Genomic DNA, 23,026 nt, shown 5'->3' on the forward strand with positions numbered 1-23,026 from the left:
ACTCTTCCACAGGCTCTCACCAGGGTTTGGGGCAAGAGGAAGAGGAAGGGCTTGCTATGCTGTGCATGGCAAACAAAATGATTAAAAGAACATAGAAGAAATCCCATTAAAAGTACACAGTACAACCATTAATTTGCCAGATTATCTTAATGGAGCTGGCAGTCTGCTTGGTCCTCTACCCTGCCCCTGATTTCCACAGAGCAAAGATTAACTTTGCACCAGGAGGGGAATAACACAGCCACATGCTGATGTATCCCAAACCTGTAACTGTGAAACCTCCTGCAGACTGAATTAACAGAGAGAAAAAGAGAAAGTCACAGAAGAGGTGTTTCCAACTCGGTTTTTCAAGAGGTTCATAGTCCCATTACATCCACAGGGAAACACCCAGCACTGGCAGATCCCTGCCAGCACCAAGAGGCTCCAGACCCAAGGGGGCTGAGCACCATGAACAGCCTGAAAGCTCTGCCATGAATGCTCCAAGAAATCCAGCAGCAGCAAGGTGACAAGGCTGAGTATCCTCATCCCTGATGGACACCTCACGTGAACAGCCCCCATTCCCATGCTCCAGTGGCTGCTGTGTGCAGCACTGGGATCCCCTTTTGCTTCCACAGCTTCTCATGCTCCTCAGGTGGAAGGATGCTGCAGAATTCCCAACCACAGCTCATACAGTGCAGCCTCCAAGGAGAGGAACCACAGATGATGGCAGGCCAAGGAGACACCCAACAGGCCAGGTCAGAGCTGAACCACAGCACTCGTGTCCTGCTGGGTGGTGGAGCCCAAGAACAAGAAATGCACACTGGAGTGGGCACAGGAACATGACCAGGTCTTCTCAGAGGAGCTGAGGGCTTGTTCAGCCATGCAGAAAGTGTTTGGTTATGGGCTATCTGTGTATATTGCCAATAATAAGGGCAGGTAAGCACCAGAGAGGGAGAAGAACAATGCAGATACTACCAAAATATCAATTTATGAACACTATGGGTATGTTTAGGCTGGAAACCAACAGTCTTACAGGAGAAAAATTAAAATGAGCAGAAGTTCTGGCTGATTTTAGGGCAGAACTCAATAGACTCAGAAAAGGCTTCGAAGGGCACTTGCATACTAAAATATTTCTCACCTTCTCATACTTCTGGGTACCCTCACACACTTGCATCATTACCAATTTTCTTAAGGGATGAAGCCATGATGGAGTAAGACAATAAACTGGAAACGCATATTGAATTTATATTAACCATAATTAAAATTATCATCAAGATGGGCTAAAGGTAAGATCATCTTCTGAAATTTAATTTGCAAGGACATTTATTGAAGAAGTATTTTTAAATACAGTTCATTTAGCTTTTACTTAGCTCTTCATACCAGAGTGACAGCAAACTTCATAAGCAAGGCAAATTCAGAAGCTGCAGCTGTAAATCTCTGTGTCCTGCTGTCTCATGAATTTTTTGTTTAAAGAGCCTTTTCAGTTTTCAAATCAACCACGACCTTCCTCAGTTTGGGTATGGCAAGACCTCTGCTCTGATCACTGCTGTGTATTATCTGAAGAGCTCAAACCTGAGCATCTCCAGAACACCAACCCCAATTCATCTTGCAGGGAACTGCTCCAGCTTGTCCAGAGGAACTCCCCAAATTAAATACTTTACTACACAGGACAAATCCTTCTGTGCTCCTATGCCTCAGCTCAGGAACAATTTGACTTCTTTGAAGTTACAGAAAACAAGCACACAACACCCTCAGGCTAAATGCTGCTGGAAATCAATCCTTCTGCTGTGTGTGTAAATAGAACCTGGGTGCAACAAGGTCCCATATGCCTAAGCCACTCAAATTTCTCATCCCACCCCTCAGCCTGGCTCCCATGCAAAGGAGTCCCCCAAGCCCACATTGTGGCACCTGGAGGCAGGGATGGAGCATTAAAAACAGAGAGAGCTTCCCTTGGTGGATCAGCAGAAAGGCTGATGCCCGTTTCAGAAACAGAAATAGCAATCAAATTGGTGTTAAGCAGCAGCTGAAGAATTTCAGCAGTGAGACAAGGCCAGGTTTTCATTGTTTCTCTTGGTGCTGGGGTGGGAGCAGGCTGACACTGCAGCTGCACACCCAGGTGGGAACATGGGGGCCAGCACTGCTCTCTCCTCTCCAACAGCAGCATCCAAGTGCTCTCACACGAGTTCCTCAATAAATGACTTGCCTGCATCACTGCAGCTGCACACCCAGGTGGGAACATGGGGGCCAGCACTGCTCTGCTCTCTCCCCTCCAACTGCAGCATCCAAGTGCTCTCACCAAATGAATGTTCCTCAATAAATGACTTGCCTGCCATCCATCCCTGGATGTCAAGCCCAGCCAAGCAAGCCATGCCCCTTGGGCAGGCAGCAGGCAGCTGACACCACGGGTCCTGAGCAGGATGATGTCCTTGGGTTAGGGATGGCAGCAAAAGGAGCTGGGCTCACAGTCCTGCAGTGTTTACAGCACTGACATTGCTTGGAGGAGCAGTGAGAGTTAAATAGTGCTGGATTACTCTGCCAGACAGCAGAAGAAATCTGCTCTGGTAACCCTGAGCTCTCGGTCAGGGGCCAGAGGAGCAGCCCTGATCCTCTCACACCCCCCGGGACTGCAGAGCTTGGAGAGACTAAAGAGAGATACAGCTCAACCGAAAACTGACCCCTCTCAAATGTTTCATGATCTAATTTCTGTAATGCAAAGAATCACCAACTGCCCAAAAATATTTTTCAGGGCATATAAACAGATTAAGAGCAATCCTGCTCAGAGCTGCACAGGTGTAACCCAGTGGTTTGACAGCTCATGCCTGATTTTCAATAGAGCCTTGCTGCCCCTGTTTCTGCTCTCCAGATCCTTGGTGTGACTGTGTTCACATCACCCTAAAGCAATTCAATGGGCCCCTAGAGCTCAACGGAGTGAAAAAACACATTGCAACCACACAATCACAGCCCTGAGCACTGCACAGCTGCAGCAGTGCCACCCTGACAGAGGGGCTGTTCCCACATCACCCTCATTCCTTTCTCCCCCACACTGGCCCAGATTATCTGCTGCAGAGGACACCCTGGAGGCCACCCCACCACGTGGGTATCTGGCAACCTGCCTATTAGCAATTTGTCCCCCTTGGTGACAGATGCAGCTGCGGGCAGGGTTGCCATGGCAGCCCATCCATCGCAGGCAGCGCTGGCCCTGGGGACACTGTGGGCTCTGCCCTGCCCTGGGTGGGCTCTGGGCTTGCTGCCAGCCTTTGCTCAGCCCCCACACTCTGCACAGCCCCTGTGCCCACTGCACGTGGTGGGGGCTGCTCTGCCCATGGCCTCAGTGCACAGGGGACAGCAAGGGCAGATGACAAGTGTCCAGCTGAGTGGACCAAAATCACCCACCCCACAATATCTCAACAACCTCTCTGGGTTATGCACAGAGTGGTATCGCATAGCTTAGATTTGAGAAGAGCAAGGGGAATTTAATAAGTTTATCTCTGAGAAGCAGCAGTTTACTGATTATCTGGATCTCACATCCCCTGGAACTTCCCCAGTTTCTGCAGCCCACCCTCACCCTGCCCCCTTGCACCAGACGAGGACCCCCTCACCTCAGCTAGAGATGTACAAACCCTCCTGAAAACCCACAGCACCCCAGAATGCAACACATTATCCAACACAAGGATAAACCTACCTCATATTTTTAAATTTCTTTTTATATGTTCCATAAAGGTTGTCCCTATGACTTTTGCTTCCTTTTTTTTTTTTGCCTAACACAGCAGATTTGTGATGCATCTGCTAAAACACCCTCTGCACAGCTCCCTAATTTCTGAACACAGGGTTGTTTAGTGAGCCTGAGCTCATCTTTCAGGGCAAGTGGCTGCTGTGGAATGGAGCAGCAGCACTGACAATGCCTCATGTCGGAAGCCTGCCACGTTTCTGAGAGATCTTAATCTCCACTGAAAGAGTTCCCTATTTTTTATTTCCGTATCAGCCTCCCGAGTGTCGATAAAAAGAATTACTTGGGCATTATCAGAAACCGTTTTATTTCAACAAAGAGCCAATGAAAAATAAACAAGCCTTTATCTGTGAGGCAAGACTGATAGAGTTCACACAAGTCCTAATTCAATCAGATCCTGAAACAGCAGCTATTTAACACAGGGGCACCAGCACACCTCTCCTCCAGGGCTGGGGAGCTTTCCCAGGAATCCACCAGTCCCAACACTGGGCATAGACTTAAAAACCCCCTCACACCCCAGTGCAAGAAAAGCAGCTTTTAAAAATATCTTTTTCATGAACACATGAGAAAGGCCCCAGATTGAGAGGAGAGGCAGTGGGCTGGTAGATAATTCAGATTATCTAGTCTGCCTTTCCCAAAGGCCAAGAACAAGCAGCATAGAAGGATTGTGACCATCTTCTCCCTTTGCATGACTGAGTGACCCATCAGGGAAAACCCAGGTTGCCCTCTTGACTTGGGGCATGTGAAGGGGATACAGCATGTACAGCCTTCTCTGCTGGGTGATGGGATCAATGGAAGAACCACAGAATATCCTGACTAGGAAGGGATCCCATAATGACCATTGAATCCAACTCCTCATCCTGAACAGGAAAACCACAAGAATTCCACCCTGTGCCTGACAGCTTTGTCCAAACACTTTGTGAATTCTGTCAGGCTTGGTGCTGTGACCACTTCCCTGGGGAGCCTGTTCCAGTGCCCAAGCACCCTCTGGGTGTACAACCCTTTCCCAATTCCACCGTAAACCTCCCCTGACACAGCCCCATACCATCACTCTTCAGGCCATGCCTCTTGAAACAAGGAGTTCTCTCTAGTTGCTTTTCTTTTTGAAAGTTTGGACTGCTCTTTTATTAACACTTGTGTATGCCAAGAGCCCTTTGTACTGGAGCTGGAGGAAAGAAACAAAACCCAACCCCCTTGCCTGGTCAGAGCACACAAACCAGTGTAAAGGCACTGAGCAGAGCCCAGCACCAGGGAGGGCTCCTCTCAATACTGGAGGACTTGGCACACAGTTGGTGGGGTTTTTTTCCCCCTCCAGTCACTCCTGCAGCACATTGTGGGTTGTTTTAATATTTCATTTAAAATAAAAAAAAAAATAATTATAAACCAGCCAAAGCCAAATGGAATTTTATGGGATGCAAGAGCATTTCTCAGCCTGACAGCTTCTGCCTTGCTGAATCCCAGGCCAGCTGCAAAGAACATGGTTTTTAAGAGTTTCCACCTCCAAAAATGATCTGGATACCCAAGCAAGGAACATGCCTGGAGTCCAAGCCCCCAAGTCTTCCCAATAATTCAGTGTATCAGAAAGTCTTGGAGAGCAAACTGGCACAGAAGTCTATCAACTGCAGTTTTCTCCTGGGAGAAACCTCCTCCAAATCCTTCCACTTCCCACTAGATGCTCTGGCATGTGGATGCAGGGACAAACAGCTGAAGTCACTGAAGGTTTTGCTAAAACAAAGCCTATGTTGTACAGAGAGCAGAGGGAAGAGCGTGCTGCTGCTCTTCAGCATCTCCGTGGTCTCCCAGGTGAACCATGGATATTTGTCACTCTTGAAAAATCAGGCTGCAGAAACCTTGCTCAGGCACAGAACAGCTTTGGAAACCACACATGGGTAAGGCAGAACTGACTGGATTTACAAGACTGTGAGGAAATAGAGATTTTCTCAACCACAGGACAACAGTTGTACTGACGGTAACTCCAACGCAGCCTTCTCTTGTCACTCTCGAAAAATCAGGCTGCAGAAACCTTGCTCAGGCACAGAGCAGCTTTGAAAACCACACATGGGTAAGGCAGAATTGACTGGATTTACAAGACTGTGAAGAAATAGAGATTTTTTCAACCACAGGACAACATCCAGGTCGTTGTACTGACAGTAACTCCAACGCAGCCTTCTTTCCAAGAGACCTCCAAGGAAAGCAGGGTCCTACACTGCTGCTCTGATGCCCAGAGGCACTGCAGGATGCTGCTCCAGAGACTCCAACCAGCACAGCCAAGCTCAGAACACAGCACAACAACTTTAATTAATTTTACAGCAATGACCAGTGCCACTGCCCTGCCCGGCCCCCTGAGCACCAGCTGCTGCCAAAGGGAGTGGGCTCTGATGCTCTGCCTCTCCCCAGAGACAGAGCAGATTTAAACTCCATCCTCTCTGCTCTGGGAATGCTCAATTAATAACCAAGAAGGCCCTGACAAGGGAAGCAGCAGGAGGAGGCAGCAGAGGATTTACACAGACACAAAGCAGCTCGGGGCCCTTCAGCAGCACCAGGCATCTCCAGCAAAGTGGCTGAGCAGCCACAGATCCTTCCCTGACCTCCCCTCACTGTCTCCTCCTCTTTATCTGCCTGCACAGGCTCCATGAAATGTGAAGCACAAGAGGCACCACCAAGAGCTGGCAGGAATCACCCTCAGCCTCCACCTTCCCAGAGATGTTCCCAGCTCCCTCCAGCTGCCAGAAGATGGAAAGGTTTTCAACTGACTATTGTAATAAAGATACTGCTAATGACACTTCAGAATAAACATGGGTTTACAATCAGCCTGCAAAGATTTTATGGCAAAATGGAGATGTGTTTTGCAGTGCAGAAAGAGCCTGATCAAAGCCATGATTTTGAAAAAGATGGATGCAAAATAAGGGGTTTTATGTAAGCTGGGTGCTGGTAAGAGGACAATTCAGAGTAAAAAATCTCTGTCAAATCCCTTTTTTTTTTAAAGAAAAGAAAGCAACTTACCCAGAGCTGGTCATCCATTCCTGGTGGGTTCTTTTTGATAAAAGCACCATAATATGTAGCAATATTTCGGTGATGAGAATACTTCTTCAGCATGTTAATTTCTTGTTTGATCTCTTCCTCTTCATCCTGGAATGAGGTGAAAACAAAAGAAAGACAAAACCAGAGGCATTAGGAGACTGCACTTCACAGGGTCTGAGCTGTCTTTGCACATGGGTGAACTCCCAAGCACCCCATTCCTGACTGACCTCTCAGGTTTTTTGCAGCAGATCCTGGGAGCCTGAGAGCTGCTCTGGAGACTCATGTTGTTCTGAGGCTCACCCATACCTGTGCTACCCCAGTGATGCATTAACACACCCTCACAGACACACCAGAGGCCCAAGAAGCTGTTTTTCTACAAACCACTGCAGGGCAGAAGTGCTCCTGTGCTCCCAGCCCACCCTGGAAGCAGCACAAGACCTCTGGAGACACCAGGAGTTGCTGGTGGAGGGGTGGCACCACATGGGGAGCAGGCAGGGGCTGCCTGTCCACAAACTCCATCAGAATAACTCAGCCCTGGTGAGAAGCACCATTCCCATGGGCTGTCCCAGCCCCTCTCTGTCCCACCTCAAAGTGGCTCCAGCTGAAGCAGCAGAGGCAGAGGAGCCACACCAATGCCTGTTTTGATGTCCCACCTCTTTGTTCTCACACCCATCAAACGTGCCCTGGTTTTATTTTAAGCTGACTGAATCCCAGCCCCTGTATTTCCACAGGAAGCACTCAGCACCTTGATGTCAACGAGCTTTATTATAAAGGCCCAGAAGGGCTGTTTGCTCTTTATTCTCCTTTATTCCCCTGTGTCCCCCACCTGCCTCTCCTGACCTCAGTTTCACAAATGGGCAAAGGACAAGGCACCCGCAGAGCAGCAGAGCTGCAGGAGCAGTGCCCCCTGACCAGGTGACACCTAACATGGACAGAAACACATCTTTCTTCCCAAAATACCACTCAGGGAAGAGCAGCAAAGGTGAAGACAGGAGGAACAAGTGCAAGAAATATCTGGATGGAGCCTGCATAAACAACCTCCAGTTTTATTTTTGGTAAAAACACAGAGGGTATAAGCACCAAAGAGGAGGAGGGACAGGCTCAAACATTACAAAGAAAACCAGGGCACTATTCTGGAAGAACCTTTATCACCTCTCTTCAAGCAGTCAACACAACTTTGCTTGCTTTCATTTGTCCAGGAAACCAGGCCACATAACGTGAAGGTTATCAGAGATGATTTTATTAATTGAAGTCCTTTGCAACAACAACTACAAAGCAGACGGATGCTCAACAGTGCTGGGAGCAAGGAGCAGCACTCAGCACAAAATCCCTCCAGCTCTCTGAGCACCCAGTGGCAGCTCTGAAACTGTGTGTGAGGAGGAGGCCAAGGACTGAGTTTGGGTTTCCAGCAGCAGCATTTGCACTGAGCCTGGAGCAGGTGCCAAGCATGGCTGCAGGACAGTGCAGGGACCAGCTTTAGGAACTCCTCCAGAAGCAATGCCCAGGACCACTCCTGCAGGCTCCAGAAGTGCCTTCTGCACCAAGAGCTATGAAGCACAGACAGCCCTTAGCAGAGGGCAGCACTGCCTGCACTGTGGCCACTGCCCATCCTGCCCAAACCTGGTCCTGCCCTGAATGAGCCTTCCCTGCCTAAAAGCAGCCTAAGGGGAAAATAACCAAATATCCAAAAGCCACATCCCATGACAAATATCTGATGTACACCCTGTACATTCAGACATGAGGCCCAGCTTTACAAGGTAAAGTCTTAGATCAGGGACATCTACTTAAAAATGTGTATGAAATTATTATTGGGCAGTATCAGATTTCAGGTACTTTTCTCCAATATCTTTCCTTGGAAGTACTTTAAAACAACTGAATTAAGTGTGGATTCATATCTAAGCCTGTGTTTGGCCTCAGAGTAATATTTTGATTTCTCAGCTAAAATTCATTCTAACATCAGACTTCATCCCATGGGAATTTCACTGCTATTTATGCCATGGGTTTATGTTTGGTGGGTTTGCCTATTCCCTTGGAGCCTGCTTCCCATGAGAACGAGATAAATGGCACTTGTAGATACTACAAGTAAACAGGAACAAATCTCATTCCCATTTACAGACTTATTTCCACACACCATTTCACCTGTTAGCACCAAAAATAACCTGGATGAAGGTCCCACAGATATTAATACCACACCACAGCATCTAAGGTATTTCAAAACAGATTCCCAAGGCCAGCTGACTGCTTCCACAGAGAGTCATTTCTGCATGTGCTGAGCTCCTGAAAGCTACTAAAACATTAATTCAAAAATTGAGGTGAGTAAACTGTGATAGAATCCTAATTTTGAAATGTGTTATTCCAGTCAAAAAAAAAAGACAAAAACCAGCAAAACACATTCTCACTCTCAAGCCTGGCATTGTTTTCAGTGCAGGAACTTTGGAAGGGGTAGTATTGCACTTAGAAAAAAACACTCAAGAAAAGCATCTTCATGCTCCTAAATGCATCTGCTTTTAAATATTTTTTCTTTTGTGGCTGCTGGGAAATGGTGAAAATATCCTTTCTCCATAATTTTGCTATTAGTTTAATTATTTGTAAATTCCTGGTTCTCGGTCTGACACAAATTTCAAAAAAGCCACCTTAAGACCAGGTGTGGCTTTTCTTCCTTTTTATCAGTAGGATGCACAGGAATTATTCAACTTGCCTTGTGAAGTTATGCATTACAATAACTGCAACATATTTTCGGTGCACAAAAGCTCTTCAGTGAAAATCATGGATGCAGAGAAACAGAAATGAGTTATGAACACATGATCCTGTTGCTACTTTTGACAAAGTCATGTACAATAGGACAAGAGGGAATGGCTTCAGACTGACAGGGGGCAGGGTTAAATGGGATATTGGGAAGAAATTCTTCCCTGTGAGGGTGGTGAGGCCCTGGCACAGGTTGCCCAGAGAAGCTGGGGCTGCCCCATCCCTGGAAGTGTCCAAGGCCAGGTTGGACAGGGCTTGGAGCAGCCTGGGACAATGGAAGGTATCCCATGGCAGGGACTGGTACTGGATGATCTTTAAGGTCCCTTCCAACCCAAATCATTCTATGATTTTCTTCAGAATTTAGTAGGGTATTTAAAAGAGCCACTGCTGGAACTGGATGCTGCTTTGTTTCAGCATGAAGTACTTAATCTCCAAAACTCTTCCAGATGCACTTTTTTCCTCACGTATTTATTAAAACGAAAACCTCTTAATGGCACATAGCACATTAAGACAAAGGCAATTTACATCCCAGGAACATCAGTCTTCCACCCACCCCCACACATTATCACACCCCATCCCCTTTCCCCTCTTATCTGTAATTTAAGGATGCAGGAGGAGGATACATTACCCCGGTGACGTCCATAACCTTAATAGCAGCAAGCTGGCCTGTTTTAACATGACGACCCTGCAAAAGAAAAGGGAAAAATTTGTTTGGTTTTGCTCAGTGACAATGTTTTCCTCACAGTGAACAATATCCTTAAACAATCTCCTCGCCCTGGCAGCATCCACACATTATTTGTTGCCTTTTCAAGAGCATCTTCACAGCAGCCATGATGAGAAAGCAATTCCCTCCCCTTCCTCCTGCCACTACAATTAATTAGTGCAGGGCCTTCAGTGCTGTATTTTCCTGGCAAACAAGTGCTGGAAATACCCTTTAATGCTCAGCCATGCACAAAAAACCAGCTTGGGGCCTCTCTGGAGCACAGAGCATGACTCGGCTGGAAATGGGCTGCTGGAGCTGAGATGATGGGAGTGTGCTGGCTGGGGTACCCACCCTGCCTTCAGCCCACCTGGGTCCCATCCCAGCACACACCAGGGACCCCTGGCTTGCAGGGCACCATATTCACTCTGACCAGCAATTTATTTATTTTCAGAAAGACTTGGCTAGCAGGCCAGAGAGGTTTTTACAGTTTTCAGCAACTGAAAAAAATCAGCAAATCACTGCAATGAACTGTTTGTTGCACAGTGCTCGACTACATTAATCCTAATGGGAAAATGCCTGGGAGAGATGGTGAAAATATAAAAGAGCTCCAACTATTTATGAGGTCTTAAAACCAACACAACTGCTATCCAGCAAGGCAATTGCCAGCCTTTTCTCCTTTCCTGAGAAATGGATCACCCAACATCATATCCAAATTGCTCATATCAAATCATTCCCACCCCCAACTGCAGGACATGTGCTCTGCTTCCAAACCAGGCAGCCTGAGGAAAAGATGTTTTTCCTCGAGCAAAGTCAGCAAATGCTGATCCTAACAGGAGAGCTGGGAGGCAAAGGCATCCCTGTTTCCCAGTTTACATCCCTATTTACTGTGGGAGCTGCCCAATGCCCCATCTTGGGGGATATGGTGTAGAAGACACAGAGGCAATGGCAGCTCTTGCCCTGCAGCACTGATAATTAACACACCAAGGACAGAACCAGCAGCAGAGGCAAAGAGGGGTCAAGCTGCAGCATGGAAGAAACAGGAAAAAAAAGAAGCTTTTCCTGAATTGGAAGCTCCTGCTGCCCCCACAGCAGTGTGTGTGTTGATGAGCTGGGGTTTGTGTCAAGTCTCCCAGCTCTCCTGCAGACTGGAGATGGTCTTTCACACCATCTCAGCTCAAGAACCCTAAATTACCAGACATGGGAACCTCTCCCTGGTCCCTCAGGTTTCCAGGCACGGCGCTGGGAAGCAAACCCACGCGCCGGCTGTGGAGCAAGGCAGCATCATCCTCTCCAAATTTATGACTTCACCAGGAAGCCAATTCACCCACCAGGGCTCCTCGCTCATTTATTAACACAATTTATACGTCCTGAGCAAGCCCATGTTCTAGCAACGGAAAATAGGTTTACTTTAAAGAGTGTGCAACATAAAAAGTAATAAACCAAGCGCAGCCCAGCAGCCCCAGGCTGTGGCTGAAGCATCCCCTGGATGTGGCCGTCGGGAAGGAGGGGCACATTGCTAGGCACCATCTATTTAGACAGCATGATCTGCAGAAACAAATCCTCCTCTTCCTAAATTCATCCTTGTTGGCTTGCCCAGGAGGTCCCCACGTGTACTGACACTTTAATTAAAGCCCACAGAGCACCAGCAGGGTAAACACTTGGACCATGGCATGCCCCATCTCCCGTGAGCTGGAGGAGGGGGAAGCAAGCTGGGGCATTTCAAACCATGGATTTAGGAGTTACAGCTGCCTTCATGTGATGCATTGCCACCTCATTTTGCATTTTAAGGAAATGCCTCAGCTTTGCCGTGGTGAAGTGCTCCTGCTTCCCTCAGTACCAGGCAAGGGGAAAGGGATCCCTGTGTGCCCACACCATCCTCCTCCCAGGAATCTGCTGCCTCCTTGCACACCTCCCAAACATTTACAGACAACGGTTAGAACTTAATATCGTGTAAGCGTTTACCAAAACAAAATAAACCACTTGGAAACATATGTTAATGTAAGCCATGAGGGGCACTTAGTCACGCAAAATCAGGCGGAGTAGAACCAGTGAGTGTTCACCCTGGGATATTGCAGCAAAGGTTTGCTTTTTCTATAGTTTGTTCACAACAATGGATTGTAGAGCTTCACCCTGGCAGATGAAGCCATCCAGGGAAAACAGGCATCTCCTCACCAGTCAACCATCCCTTTTAATTCAACCTACTGCTCAGCACTGAGACTTGCTGTGAAGCCTTCATAAATAGTTTAGAAAACCCAGTTGATTTTCACCCTTCTGCAGATGTCCTTAAATTTGCAATAAAGATACAGACAGGCTGGAGGAAGACACCAATAACTGGAAGTGAGAGATGCAACAGAAGAAATAAATCAACATCCAGCCTGTACCCATTAAATATGCCATGGCAGCAATAAACCCCTCTCACAGCATCAGCCACCACTGGCACCTTGGCCACGCAGATTCCAGTGCCTGTGCCCAAAGCCTGGAAGCAAGTTCAGAAGCGCCCATGCAGTCTCTCCAAAGTATCCACAGCATCAGCCACCACTGGCACCTTGGCCACGCAGATTCCAGTGCCTGTGCCCAAAGCCTGGAAGCAAGTTCAGAAGCACCCATGCCCATGCAGTCTCTCCAAAGTATTCAGTTGGATCAGAAAGTGGAACCACCACTGCCAAAGCCAAGGCAAGCAGAAATTGGGAATTAATTAATGTCAAGTGTTAAGTTGTCCGCTGTTAATTTGTGCTGCTGTAAGGAAGCCACAAAAGAGGACTGAGGTATCAAAATAAGAAAAGCACCAAAAAGCTCTGTTGTGATGCTTCTACCTCCTGTGTGTCCTCCACCCACCAAAACTGGTTGGTTTCTTCCTTTAAACCATCACCACAGCAGTGTATTTTTCCTTTAAACCATCACACACCATCAGCCACCATCCATCCAGAAATCACATTAAGACTGACCCTACTCCCGCTCCCCTGCTCAACTCTGCCTCCTTGACACAAAAGATGTGGTTCAAAACAGGCAAGAATTGTTGTGGTTCAGCAGAAAATCTTCACTTTTTCAAAAGTCCTCAGTTACAGACACTGATGGCTACGATGGCATAAAACATACAGGAGGAAAAAACAGCTACTAAAGCATTTCCCCCTCTACAGATTTGCTGTCAAGGCTCACTTGGGTACAAACCCACATTTCAGCCTCAGGATTATTCAAGCATGATCTTCAAAGCTGCCACAGTTTTTAATTGAACATCCATCTGAGCATAAATTCATGCTCCTAATTACTCTCAAAATGTTATATCAACTATCACTAACTTGATAATGTCAAGTATTAAGACTAATTTCTACAAATGGAGCAAGCCCCACGAGTTTGCTCTTCAAAGGTTGTGGTCCTCACACTCCATAAAGTGTAATGGACCAGCACACAATCAGAACATTGGTAAATGCTTTTAAACATCAATTGATGCATTCAGGCATTATGTTTACTAAATAAATAAACCCTGGCCTCAATACCAGCCTTTGTAGACAGCAACTGCATATCCTGGCCCAAAACTGAAGTCCACATTTTAAGGACAGAAAGAGGATGATTGATTGTTGCTTTTTAAAATTTTCCTTGCACAAGCATGGATTTCACCTCTAAGCAAAAACTGCAGTTTCTGTACTCAGAAATGTATTCCATCATATTTACTTAACTTGTGCTGTCGGCTTTTATTCATCCAACAAAATAAATGACCCACCACCTGCTGCAGCCAGTGGGACACAACCAGAATTGTCACTTTCCTGGGAAATGCAGAGCTCCTATTTCCTTGTGCCAGGCAGAGCAACATCTCTTACACTTCCCAGCCTGGACACACAGCATCCAATGCCTCATGCATACAAAACCTCCACTGCAGCCACTTAATGGAGTAACCATGTTGTATGCCTGATGATTTACAGCAAAACACTTAAAATCCCACCATTTTGCACTGCCCTCAGTAATGCTGCATGCAAATATTAAAATTAATGGGATTAGGGTGCTCTTGCAAAGCACTGCTGGAATTTCAACATGCACAGCAGCCCTGCTGGGACCAGACCACAACATCAGCCCTCACCACTGAGGAACACTGTGTCTCGTACTGAAATCTCAGTCAGACAAACAACAAGAAGTCTCATAAAAGTCCAAATATCACCAATTTTGGCAGCAGAGAAGCCTCACAAATAAATTTCTTCAATTTCATTTCTGTAGCAGTTAAAATACTGAGCCTGGTGCCAGCAGCCCCACCACCACCCTTTCCACTGCCCAACCCCTGCCTCCAAACCCAGCACATCCTCAGCACCACCACATCCTGCATATTCTTCCTAGAAGAATCTCTCCAGAGATTTCACCAGGTTAGAAGTCACCAGCTCACTTTTCTGTGTCCACACATAATTTTTGTTAAGTGCTACAAAAAACTCTTTGCCCAGCCCTACTTCTGCACAGGCACCATTCAAGGTGTCCATTGGTGAGTCTCATCTCCTCCAGATTCTGATTCAGCATCCAAAACCTTCTGCAGTTAAGATCTCCTGGAATCTCTCACAGCTCCATGGTCTAGGTCCTGCCAGTTCCTCTTTTTCTGTACTTCAAGGCAATCCAGGGACTCAGTCCAAGATTTTTAGCATGAAGGCACTTCAGCACTAATGCACTGAAAACTGCATCCAATTTTTCCTGGGAGAAGGAGCTTTGCCTTCCAACAGGAGCCGTGAAGCTGAACTGCCATCCTGCTGTACATTAGACCATTTTATAGCACCTGGCATGATTTGTTCTCAGCTTTTACAGAGTACAGGCACATTTATGTACTTGGTTTCCCATTGAAAGCAATCTTGAGGGTGCCAAAATCCCCTCTCCAGCTAGTCTGAGGGGCTAAAATACTTACTGATGCAAAAAATAGGCTTATTTTAGTGTGAAAATTCAGCAATCTCCAAAACAAGCTGGCTAAAAATGACGTACCCAAGCTTTGCACTTGGTTTACAGATCTCTTCAAATAAATCTGAAATAAATCCATGTATCTGAGAAGGCAGTTAAAACATTGGAGGCCAGCATAAGAAAAACTGAGTCATGTAACAGGATGGGGAAAATGTTTATTTTAACAAAGAGTAACATATCTCTTTGATTAAAACAGAGCCATCATGGGCCAAACCTTACTGTTGCTGCCTGCACTTAACTCCAGTATGGGAGAGAGATTTCAAGCCAGTGGGGACTCAGGACATCCCTGCAGATTGGGGACCAAGCCCTCTCCCTGCCCAGGGGTTCAGCCCCATCTCTCTGCTTTCCTACAGCAGGAGCTGACCACAATGGCAGTGTCCTTCCTTCCCTCCACACCCTTCCCTCTCTCCACCATCTCCTGGGCTCACAAACAGATTTGCAGAGCTTCAGAGTGATCCCACTGCCTCAAGGCACCAAAGGAACGTGACTGACTTGGTGCAGTTCCTTTCCACTTGGGACAAACTCCACTTAAACCAGCCCCTGTTTCCCCAGACTTCAACACTCTGCAAATGGCACAATAAACATGGCACACCTGAAACTCCAAGAAATGCAAAACCTATGAAAACCAAAAAAAGCTGCATCCAGTGTTTGACATCTCACGTGGTGGCCAGGTGAGGCTCCAGAGTCACTCCTCTGCTCTCCTGAGCTCTCAGAACACTGGCTGCTCACTTGAGCAGATTTTCACCTCTCTTAACCTGCCACCTTCCTTTGGGCTGGTCTGGAGAGCAGAAGACCTTTCACTGGGAGGGACAAACACAAATTTCACTCATTGCCAATCCTCCCCAATGTCATCTTTTCCAATGTTTTAAAGAGTAAAATATTGAAAAGTATTCAAAAAACTCAAAGAGAAACTAAACAAAGTGGATTTTTTTTTTCTTTTTGGTGCCTAGCTGGGCATTTTTATTAATACTTCAGTTTGGACTGAACAAACAGAGGTTCTCCTTGGAAAAGCCTAAATCTGCTCCCAGCACAGATGCCTCTAATTGCACAGGGCCAGGCTAATGCTCTGTGCTGACCCAACAGAGCTGATGTTTGGACAGAAGTGTTTTCCAGCCCTCTGTATCAATCCAAGCTCTGATCAGAACCCTGCAGCTCTGAGAGCTGCAATTCCATTACTGCAGCTCCACAATAGCTCTGACGTTAAGTAAGGAAGGCAGGATTATTTGATTAACAAGCGAAATTGTTAAATTAGCATATTATTCATCTCCAGAAATAACATGCACTACAGCCTATAGTTGAGCAAGACTACAGTTTTATATTCCCTATATAATGGAAACATCTCTTAGGCCAGTGCTTGTACTTATTCCATCCTCTATCCATCCTTCAAATTAGGCTGGAGATTCCCACCTCCAGCTCAGGAAGAATCAGGTTTCCCTCTTCCATGGATAAAACCATTGCTTTAAGTAGTCCAAAATCAGCATCAGAGAGCTGAATCCTTCCAGAAGTTTCTGCAGATGGTTCCTCCAGATATGGCCTGCCCCATTTCTAATTTCCATCCAGGGAAGAACATGGGTTAGAAAGCCTGTCCCCTCTCTCTGTGGCACCATTCAGCACAGCCCACTGGGCATGTCAGGCTGTGCATCTCCTCCACGGTCACACCAGGACTGTGACAGATTCTGCCCATGAGTGTTTGAAGATGCAGCTTTTGAAGGTCTGCTCTTCATGGTCACAGCAAACCCTGCAGCAGAGCAGATTTCAAGGTGTTTCTGCATTTGTCAGGGCTTTCCCAGAGCCCAGGAACAAGCGTTGCTCTGGAAAAGGAAGGTCAAAGCCTCAACAAGAGCAGGTCTAGGCTGAGAGAGGAGTGGGCTGAGCACCATAACAGGGAGGAGAGAGAGATGGAGACCATCAACAGACAGAATATACCCCAAAAGTGGGTTTCAGGAGCAGCCTATGGAAACCTGAGGCACCAAAGGACTAAGGAGAGATGTTCCTGACAAAGAGTAATGTATATATAAAAAAACACAGAAAGACAAGCAGTGTCTCAGGAAAATATTCACTGAGTTGATCCCACACTGAAGGCAGCAGGATTCAAGAGCATATCAGTGGGATGAAGGGAAGGGATGCCACCTTTTACCACTGAACCCCATGCAGCCTCCCCAGGCCCTCTGTGAGCTCTGCCCCCTCCCAGCACCCCCAGATCCACCATGGGGCAATCCCCACGGGTCTCTGCCAAGGGGAGCAGCCCATCACCTGCAGCCCACCAGGGCAGCAGCCAGGCCTTGGGGTGCTCCTTCCCCTCCCTCACAGCCTGTCCTCCCTTTGCCCCAGCTCCTCTGCAAGTGCACATTTTCACAGCTAAAAGGAGGCAGCACAGCCTGTTCCCAACAACATTAGTTCATGACAGCCATGTTATTACCACCCCTTAACACCCCCACTGTGCTTCTGTTTCACGTCGCTGCCTATTCAACACTGCAGTATTCATAACTAAAATTAAATCTGCCTTTAGGAGACCCACAAGGCACCCTTTCACACAGGCCACGTCCTGACAGCAGCACCAGGTTTCCTCCCAGTGGGAAGCACTGAGCCGTGCAGGGAGCACTGCCTGGACCACCCAGCATCCCAAGGGACACCCTGGCTCTCAAGGGTGGCCCAGACAGGAGCCAGCCTCCTCCAATGGGCCAGGCTAGCCCAGAGCTGGCACCTTCCTCCCAGGGCACTGACATGGGGCACCTGGCCAGGTCTAGGCTGCAGCAGGGAGCTGCCACATCTGCAGAACGCCACACACATCCCCCATTTCCACACGCTTTTGCTGTCTGCAGCCCACATTTCTGCCTGGTCCCAGGCCACCTTGGCTTTACTGAGGCCAGAACCACTTCAGCTTCAACATTCAAACCCAAACTCCAGCATGAGCCCAGCAGCTTCAGGCACCAGTTCCCATCACAGATGAAGCAGGCTCGGTGCAGGAGGCAGGAAAAGGCATCCCAGGGCACCAGGGATGTAATTTAATGACTAGGCTGCTCAGGACTTCAGACCAAAAGCTCAGCATGAGAACGAGCTGCTGTGTCCAGAGCTCAGGGGCACCAGCAGTCTCTACAACACCGTGTGCTTTGGCAGCTGCTGCTATTTCTCCTGCACTTGTAAGAAAAACAATTCCCTTCAAAAGAGATTCTTCCTAAGCTGCTCCCTGCTGCAGGGCAGGCAGGGCTTAATGCCTGCAAACGTTTGCTGCTGCCTCTCATGACAACCCACCCCAGAACACCGAAGGACAAGATACCCCATTTATTTGTGCCACACATTAAACAGCTGCTTTTTAACATCTGAACTGTCACCTGCTCTTTAAGCCATCCTCCAAATCAGTAACTATCTTGCGAACTTAGTTTTAAAAATGGTCCTTCTGGAAAAAAACACTACACACAGAGATGGAAATGGAGCTTCTGGAAACACCTCTGCAGTGCCATCTGCTTGACTTCGGCTCTAGTTCCATAGTAGCAAGATCCAATTTTGGAGGTGGCATGTGAAGTGCAAGGTGATTTTTCAACCAACAACAGCAAGGGAGAACCACCTTCTGTGAACCTGAGTGCTTGGCATCCTCTCTGGCAGCAGGGATGGACAGCACTGGTGGCAGGAGACAGCAACAGAGGAACCAGGTAACACAGAGGCATCTGTTACCCAAAGTTGCTTGAGGGTTTTGTGCTTTTTTTTGTGGCTGTGTAAAGTAAACTGAGTAAGAAGGAAAGCCCAATATTTGTGGTGTTTTCCCAGCCATTTAATTCAGAAAATTTAGGTCTTTGGTTGTCGATGGCTTTTCATGAAGGGATTCCATTGCATTTCATTGACTTGCCAATGGCCCAAACCAAGCGTGTCCATGTTCCCATGAACCACCCCAGCTGACTGAGCAGCCCAGCCTGCTCTCCCAGCCACGTTCTTCCTGATCCCTGTGTTTCTCCATGTAACTGCAGGGCAGTACTCTTTGATCTCAGCTCACAGCACATGCTCCCATGGCCCTGTTTCTCTGCAGACACCATGGCCCAGGATGAGATCCCACCATGGATCTGTCTGGGCACCTCAGCAGAGGTATCGAACGGGGCTCTCATCTCTGTCACCCCCATCTGCTCCACCATTGTCTGCTTGTAGAAAGGAGCCTGAACACAAATCCACCAGGCTCATTTGTGCACCAACCCTAACACACCAAATCCAGCAGAAATTTGGGGACTTCTGAGGTCCAGTCCCCATGCTGGTAACAGCTGAACATGCCCATCATGAGCCAGGATTTACATCCACTCACACTTTCTAAGCAAGCCATCCTTACAACCCTTCCACTGCCTCCCTCTCTGAGCCTTTCCAGTCCTGCAAACCCTTGGATCAGCACAGATTTAACCCCCTTGACTCCTGCCCACGTGGCAAGGCTGACTGGCACCTGAGCCAATTCATACACTCAGGCTTCACTCATTCATCAATCACGAGCTGACTCTTAAGTCCCTGTCTCAGGGTGGTAGAAGTAACAAGAACAAGCTGATAAAGGTACTTACTCTTCATGGGGCTTAGGAGAAAATGCCACAGCTGCCAGAAAGTGTCATATATATCTCTTGAGTGACTGAGGTCATAATGTGAGGAAAATCAGTGTAAGAATGACATAAACAACCCCAGATCTTCTTCTGTGGAGGGCAGAGGTGCTCCCCTAATCCCAATGACTTTGTAACTCAAGATACTGCAGGCCCTGTGTTGCACATTTCTCTATCTATGTCAGCTCAAATATCAATTTTAGACCTCACATACTTGAAGGCAGATGGACATCACACTCCCTTTCATCCAGACTCGCCTCCAGGCTTTTTGTCTGCCTTGAGCAGCCTTGACAACTTATTGTCCATCCCATCCTACCCCGAGTCACTTACTGTCAGGAGTCAATAAACGTTTTGCAGTGCCTGTGTTCTACTGATTTAAAAGACCCAGCCATGCCTAGAGCAATCCTCTGTGATATACATACTAATTTGGCTGCACAGGGAGGCATCAAAGCTTTCATGCTGTCCAAAGTTTCAAGCAAGTCGGGTATTGAGCAGCAAAACTTTAGAACTGCTTATTGGAAAAGGGAGGCTGAGGAATGTAGACCCCCTTCACCCTTGTATTTGCTTTGTGTCTGTCACGTGTGCACTCGCTGTTTTGTCTGGGATAAAGATGGGATTTTTGACCCTGCTGCAGAACAGCCTCTCTGTGGCTCACCCTCTAAGCCAGCCTTGAGGGTTGGGAGCAACAGCGTCCATCACCACATTAAACTGCTTCCACAGCTTCTCCATCTCCAAGTCTCCTCTCTCAAGCAGGAATTTCCTACCCTCACGCTGGCATGGAAAAGCTTTTCTATGAAGCAGTAAAGCAGCCAGGTCACTCCTTTCCCTGCAAAATAGACCTGATGGCACCACTGGGCAGCGCTTGCGTGGCCAAGGACCAGGACACCCAGGGCTCCCCACTGGTTTCTCTGCTAAATAGAGAAACTCCTCACTCATTTCTCTGCTAACTAGAGGAACTCCTCACTCATTTCTCTGCTAAACAGAGAAACTGGGGTGCAAGGGCTCCTCTAGGAAAGGAGTGAGTCCTAAAAGACCCCAAAAACCATAAGACCCTTCTCTGCACACAGCCCCCATCCAGCCTTGCCACAAGGCAGCACAGCAGAGAGGGGCTTTAGCCAGGGATTTGAAAGCAGGGAGAAGAGGAGGAGGACTTGGGATTAGCAGGGGAAGGTTAAGCCAGTACCAGGGATTGCATGGGAACAGTACAGCTCAGGAATGAGTGGGAGGAAGCCAGAAAGGACCGCGTGTCCCTGCCACCTTCAGCACTTGGGGACATAAGGGACGAGCCCGGCACTGGCACAGCAGGTCATTATTTGGCAATTCTGGGACTGCAGCCACTGCCTGATGTGGTTATCAAGGCAGGAGGGCTCTGCAGCCATTAAGGGCCCTACTTAGAGAGCAGTAACAAGCACAGACACAAATCGATGGTGTACAGGAACTGACTGAAGGCTGTGGATTTTACTCACAGTTATTTGCAAAGTGAAACAAAGCAGACAAAAAAGCTCTCAAAGCAGCCCAAAAAGCTGCCTGCAGGAACGTGGGCAGCTCACGAAGGCTGCCTGCAGCTTTGCAGGGAGAACACATATGGGCAGGGGGTGATGGCCTTTTATTCCACTGGATAAAGATCTTAGAGAAAATCTGAAAAGCTCGGCGTGAGACCTCATCCACAGCTAATCCACACGGACTATGCCATGCTGTAGGCACGCCAGGAAGGAACCAAGGCCAGGCACTGCACTGAGTCACGCCACAAACCTGCCATTTCAGCTGTACTAAGAGAAAGAAATTGGTAAGATACAGCTTTAGAAGCATCACTCTGGACCAGCTGCATCCTGCTCCTACCTACAGGCAGCTCAGGCCACCCAGAAATCCCATTCCCTACAGCCAGGACAACATGCCACTCCTCCCAGCCCACCGCAGGCTTTTAACCCTTTCCCAGTAGGATCAATGTTTGCTAAGAACTAGAAGTCACCAATAGTTACGGGCAGATTCATATTAAAAAGCTCTTTCATATTCAAGGTCTTTCCCCTCAGCAAGAGCTGGCTGTCAGAGAAAATGCTGGTTTGGTTATGCTGCTTGGTATTCAGGACTGCTCACCTGCAACAGTGTGGGCAAAGGCCATTTGTACAAGCCACCAACATGCAAGAGCAGGGAAGGACCTCCCTGCATTTTTCCAGGGGAAAAAACCCCAATCTGTCAGTCTGCCAAATCCTTCAAACACTCACATTCAGGGTGAGTTTTGGTATACACTTACCAGGGTGTGTAAATTTCCTTTACATTGGAGACTTGATTGAGTTAATGCTCACTTTTAAGTGCACTGTGGAGTCTTAAACTCCAAGAAAGGTTAGAAAGCACAGCCAGTGTGGTGTGAGACAATTTCCTGGGATGCAAGGCCAAGGCCAAGCCAAGCAGCTGGGTGCTATTCCTGGATCCCCACCAAGAGCTCTCAACCTTGGGTGAGAGTCTGAGCTCTCTGCTGCTCAATGTTTTCCCCCAGTAAAATGGGCAAAATAATACTACAGTTACCCAATAAAGATGATGCAGTGGGTGATGCCATATTGCAAAAAGCCTCCAAAGCTTTGCCTAAGTGTGGAGACATGTTAGAGAATATCAGGAATTCTTCCTCACACAGCCATACCCTGCATTTGCACCTTCAAACAACAGTGGTCTATAAATTCTTAATTATTTTTTTCTAAAGCAAAGGGCTTTGTTTTCCCAAAAGACTTAACAAGAAAAAAAAGTCAACAAAATTTCTTTACATTTTAAATTCAAATGCTTCTACACAGCATTTCCACAAGATTGCTTAAAAAGTGCACTAGAAATTGTAATTAAAAGCTGATCTGCTTCATGAGATGACTCAGGCTTCTGCAGCTTCAGCCCTGGCCTCAGCCAGCTCTGCCAGTGCAGCACTGACTGTTTCCAATCAGCACACTGTGAGCTGCCAGCATTTATGAGAGAACAGAGGGAGGTTTCCTTAAATGTGAAGGGTAAAATATAAAATTCAGTTACTATCACCCAATTTCTGACCAGCGTCAGAGGGGAAACAAATAGCCTGTGAGAGCAAAAGATCAACCCCTTTTCTAATGCCTGAAAAAACAACAAAAAGCCCATGGACAGATATGTTTCTCTGTACAAATGCCATCATAAATGTAACCTGCTCCTTTGCCTTTGGAGCAGAAAACTGACTTGTCAGATTGCCTGGTATTTCTCATCCCTCCCACAGCTGCAGCTCAGCAGGACACACCGGCTGCAGAAATATCACCCTGGGATTTAGTTCCTAATATTTCCACGGACACCACATTTCCCAGAGGGAGCTACAAGATGTGCTTGGCTCTTCTTTTGTTGTTGATGTTGTTGTTTCAGTAATCA

General features: G+C 47.4%; 1 protein-coding gene across 9 annotated transcripts in view; it reads right to left on the minus strand.

The window, feature by feature from the left end:
- Positions 1 to 23,026, minus strand: part of TNIK (TRAF2 and NCK interacting kinase) — a 149,265-nt gene that overhangs the window by 61,379 nt on the left and 64,860 nt on the right. For all 9 annotated transcript variants that reach the window (XM_039713384.1, XM_039713383.1, XM_039713382.1 and 6 more), the window contains exons 3-4: positions 10,098 to 10,154; positions 6,707 to 6,832 (exon numbers count right to left, since the gene is read on the minus strand). In XM_039713384.1, the coding sequence (XP_039569318.1) occupies positions 6,707 to 6,832; positions 10,098 to 10,154 (183 nt within the window). The remainder of the gene's footprint in view (positions 1 to 6,706; positions 6,833 to 10,097; positions 10,155 to 23,026) is intronic.

This window comes from Passer montanus, unplaced genomic scaffold (genome assembly GCF_014805655.1).
Source record: "Passer montanus isolate IOZ18808 unplaced genomic scaffold, ASM1480565v1 scaffold29, whole genome shotgun sequence".
Taxonomy (NCBI): Eukaryota; Metazoa; Chordata; class Aves; order Passeriformes; family Passeridae; genus Passer; species Passer montanus.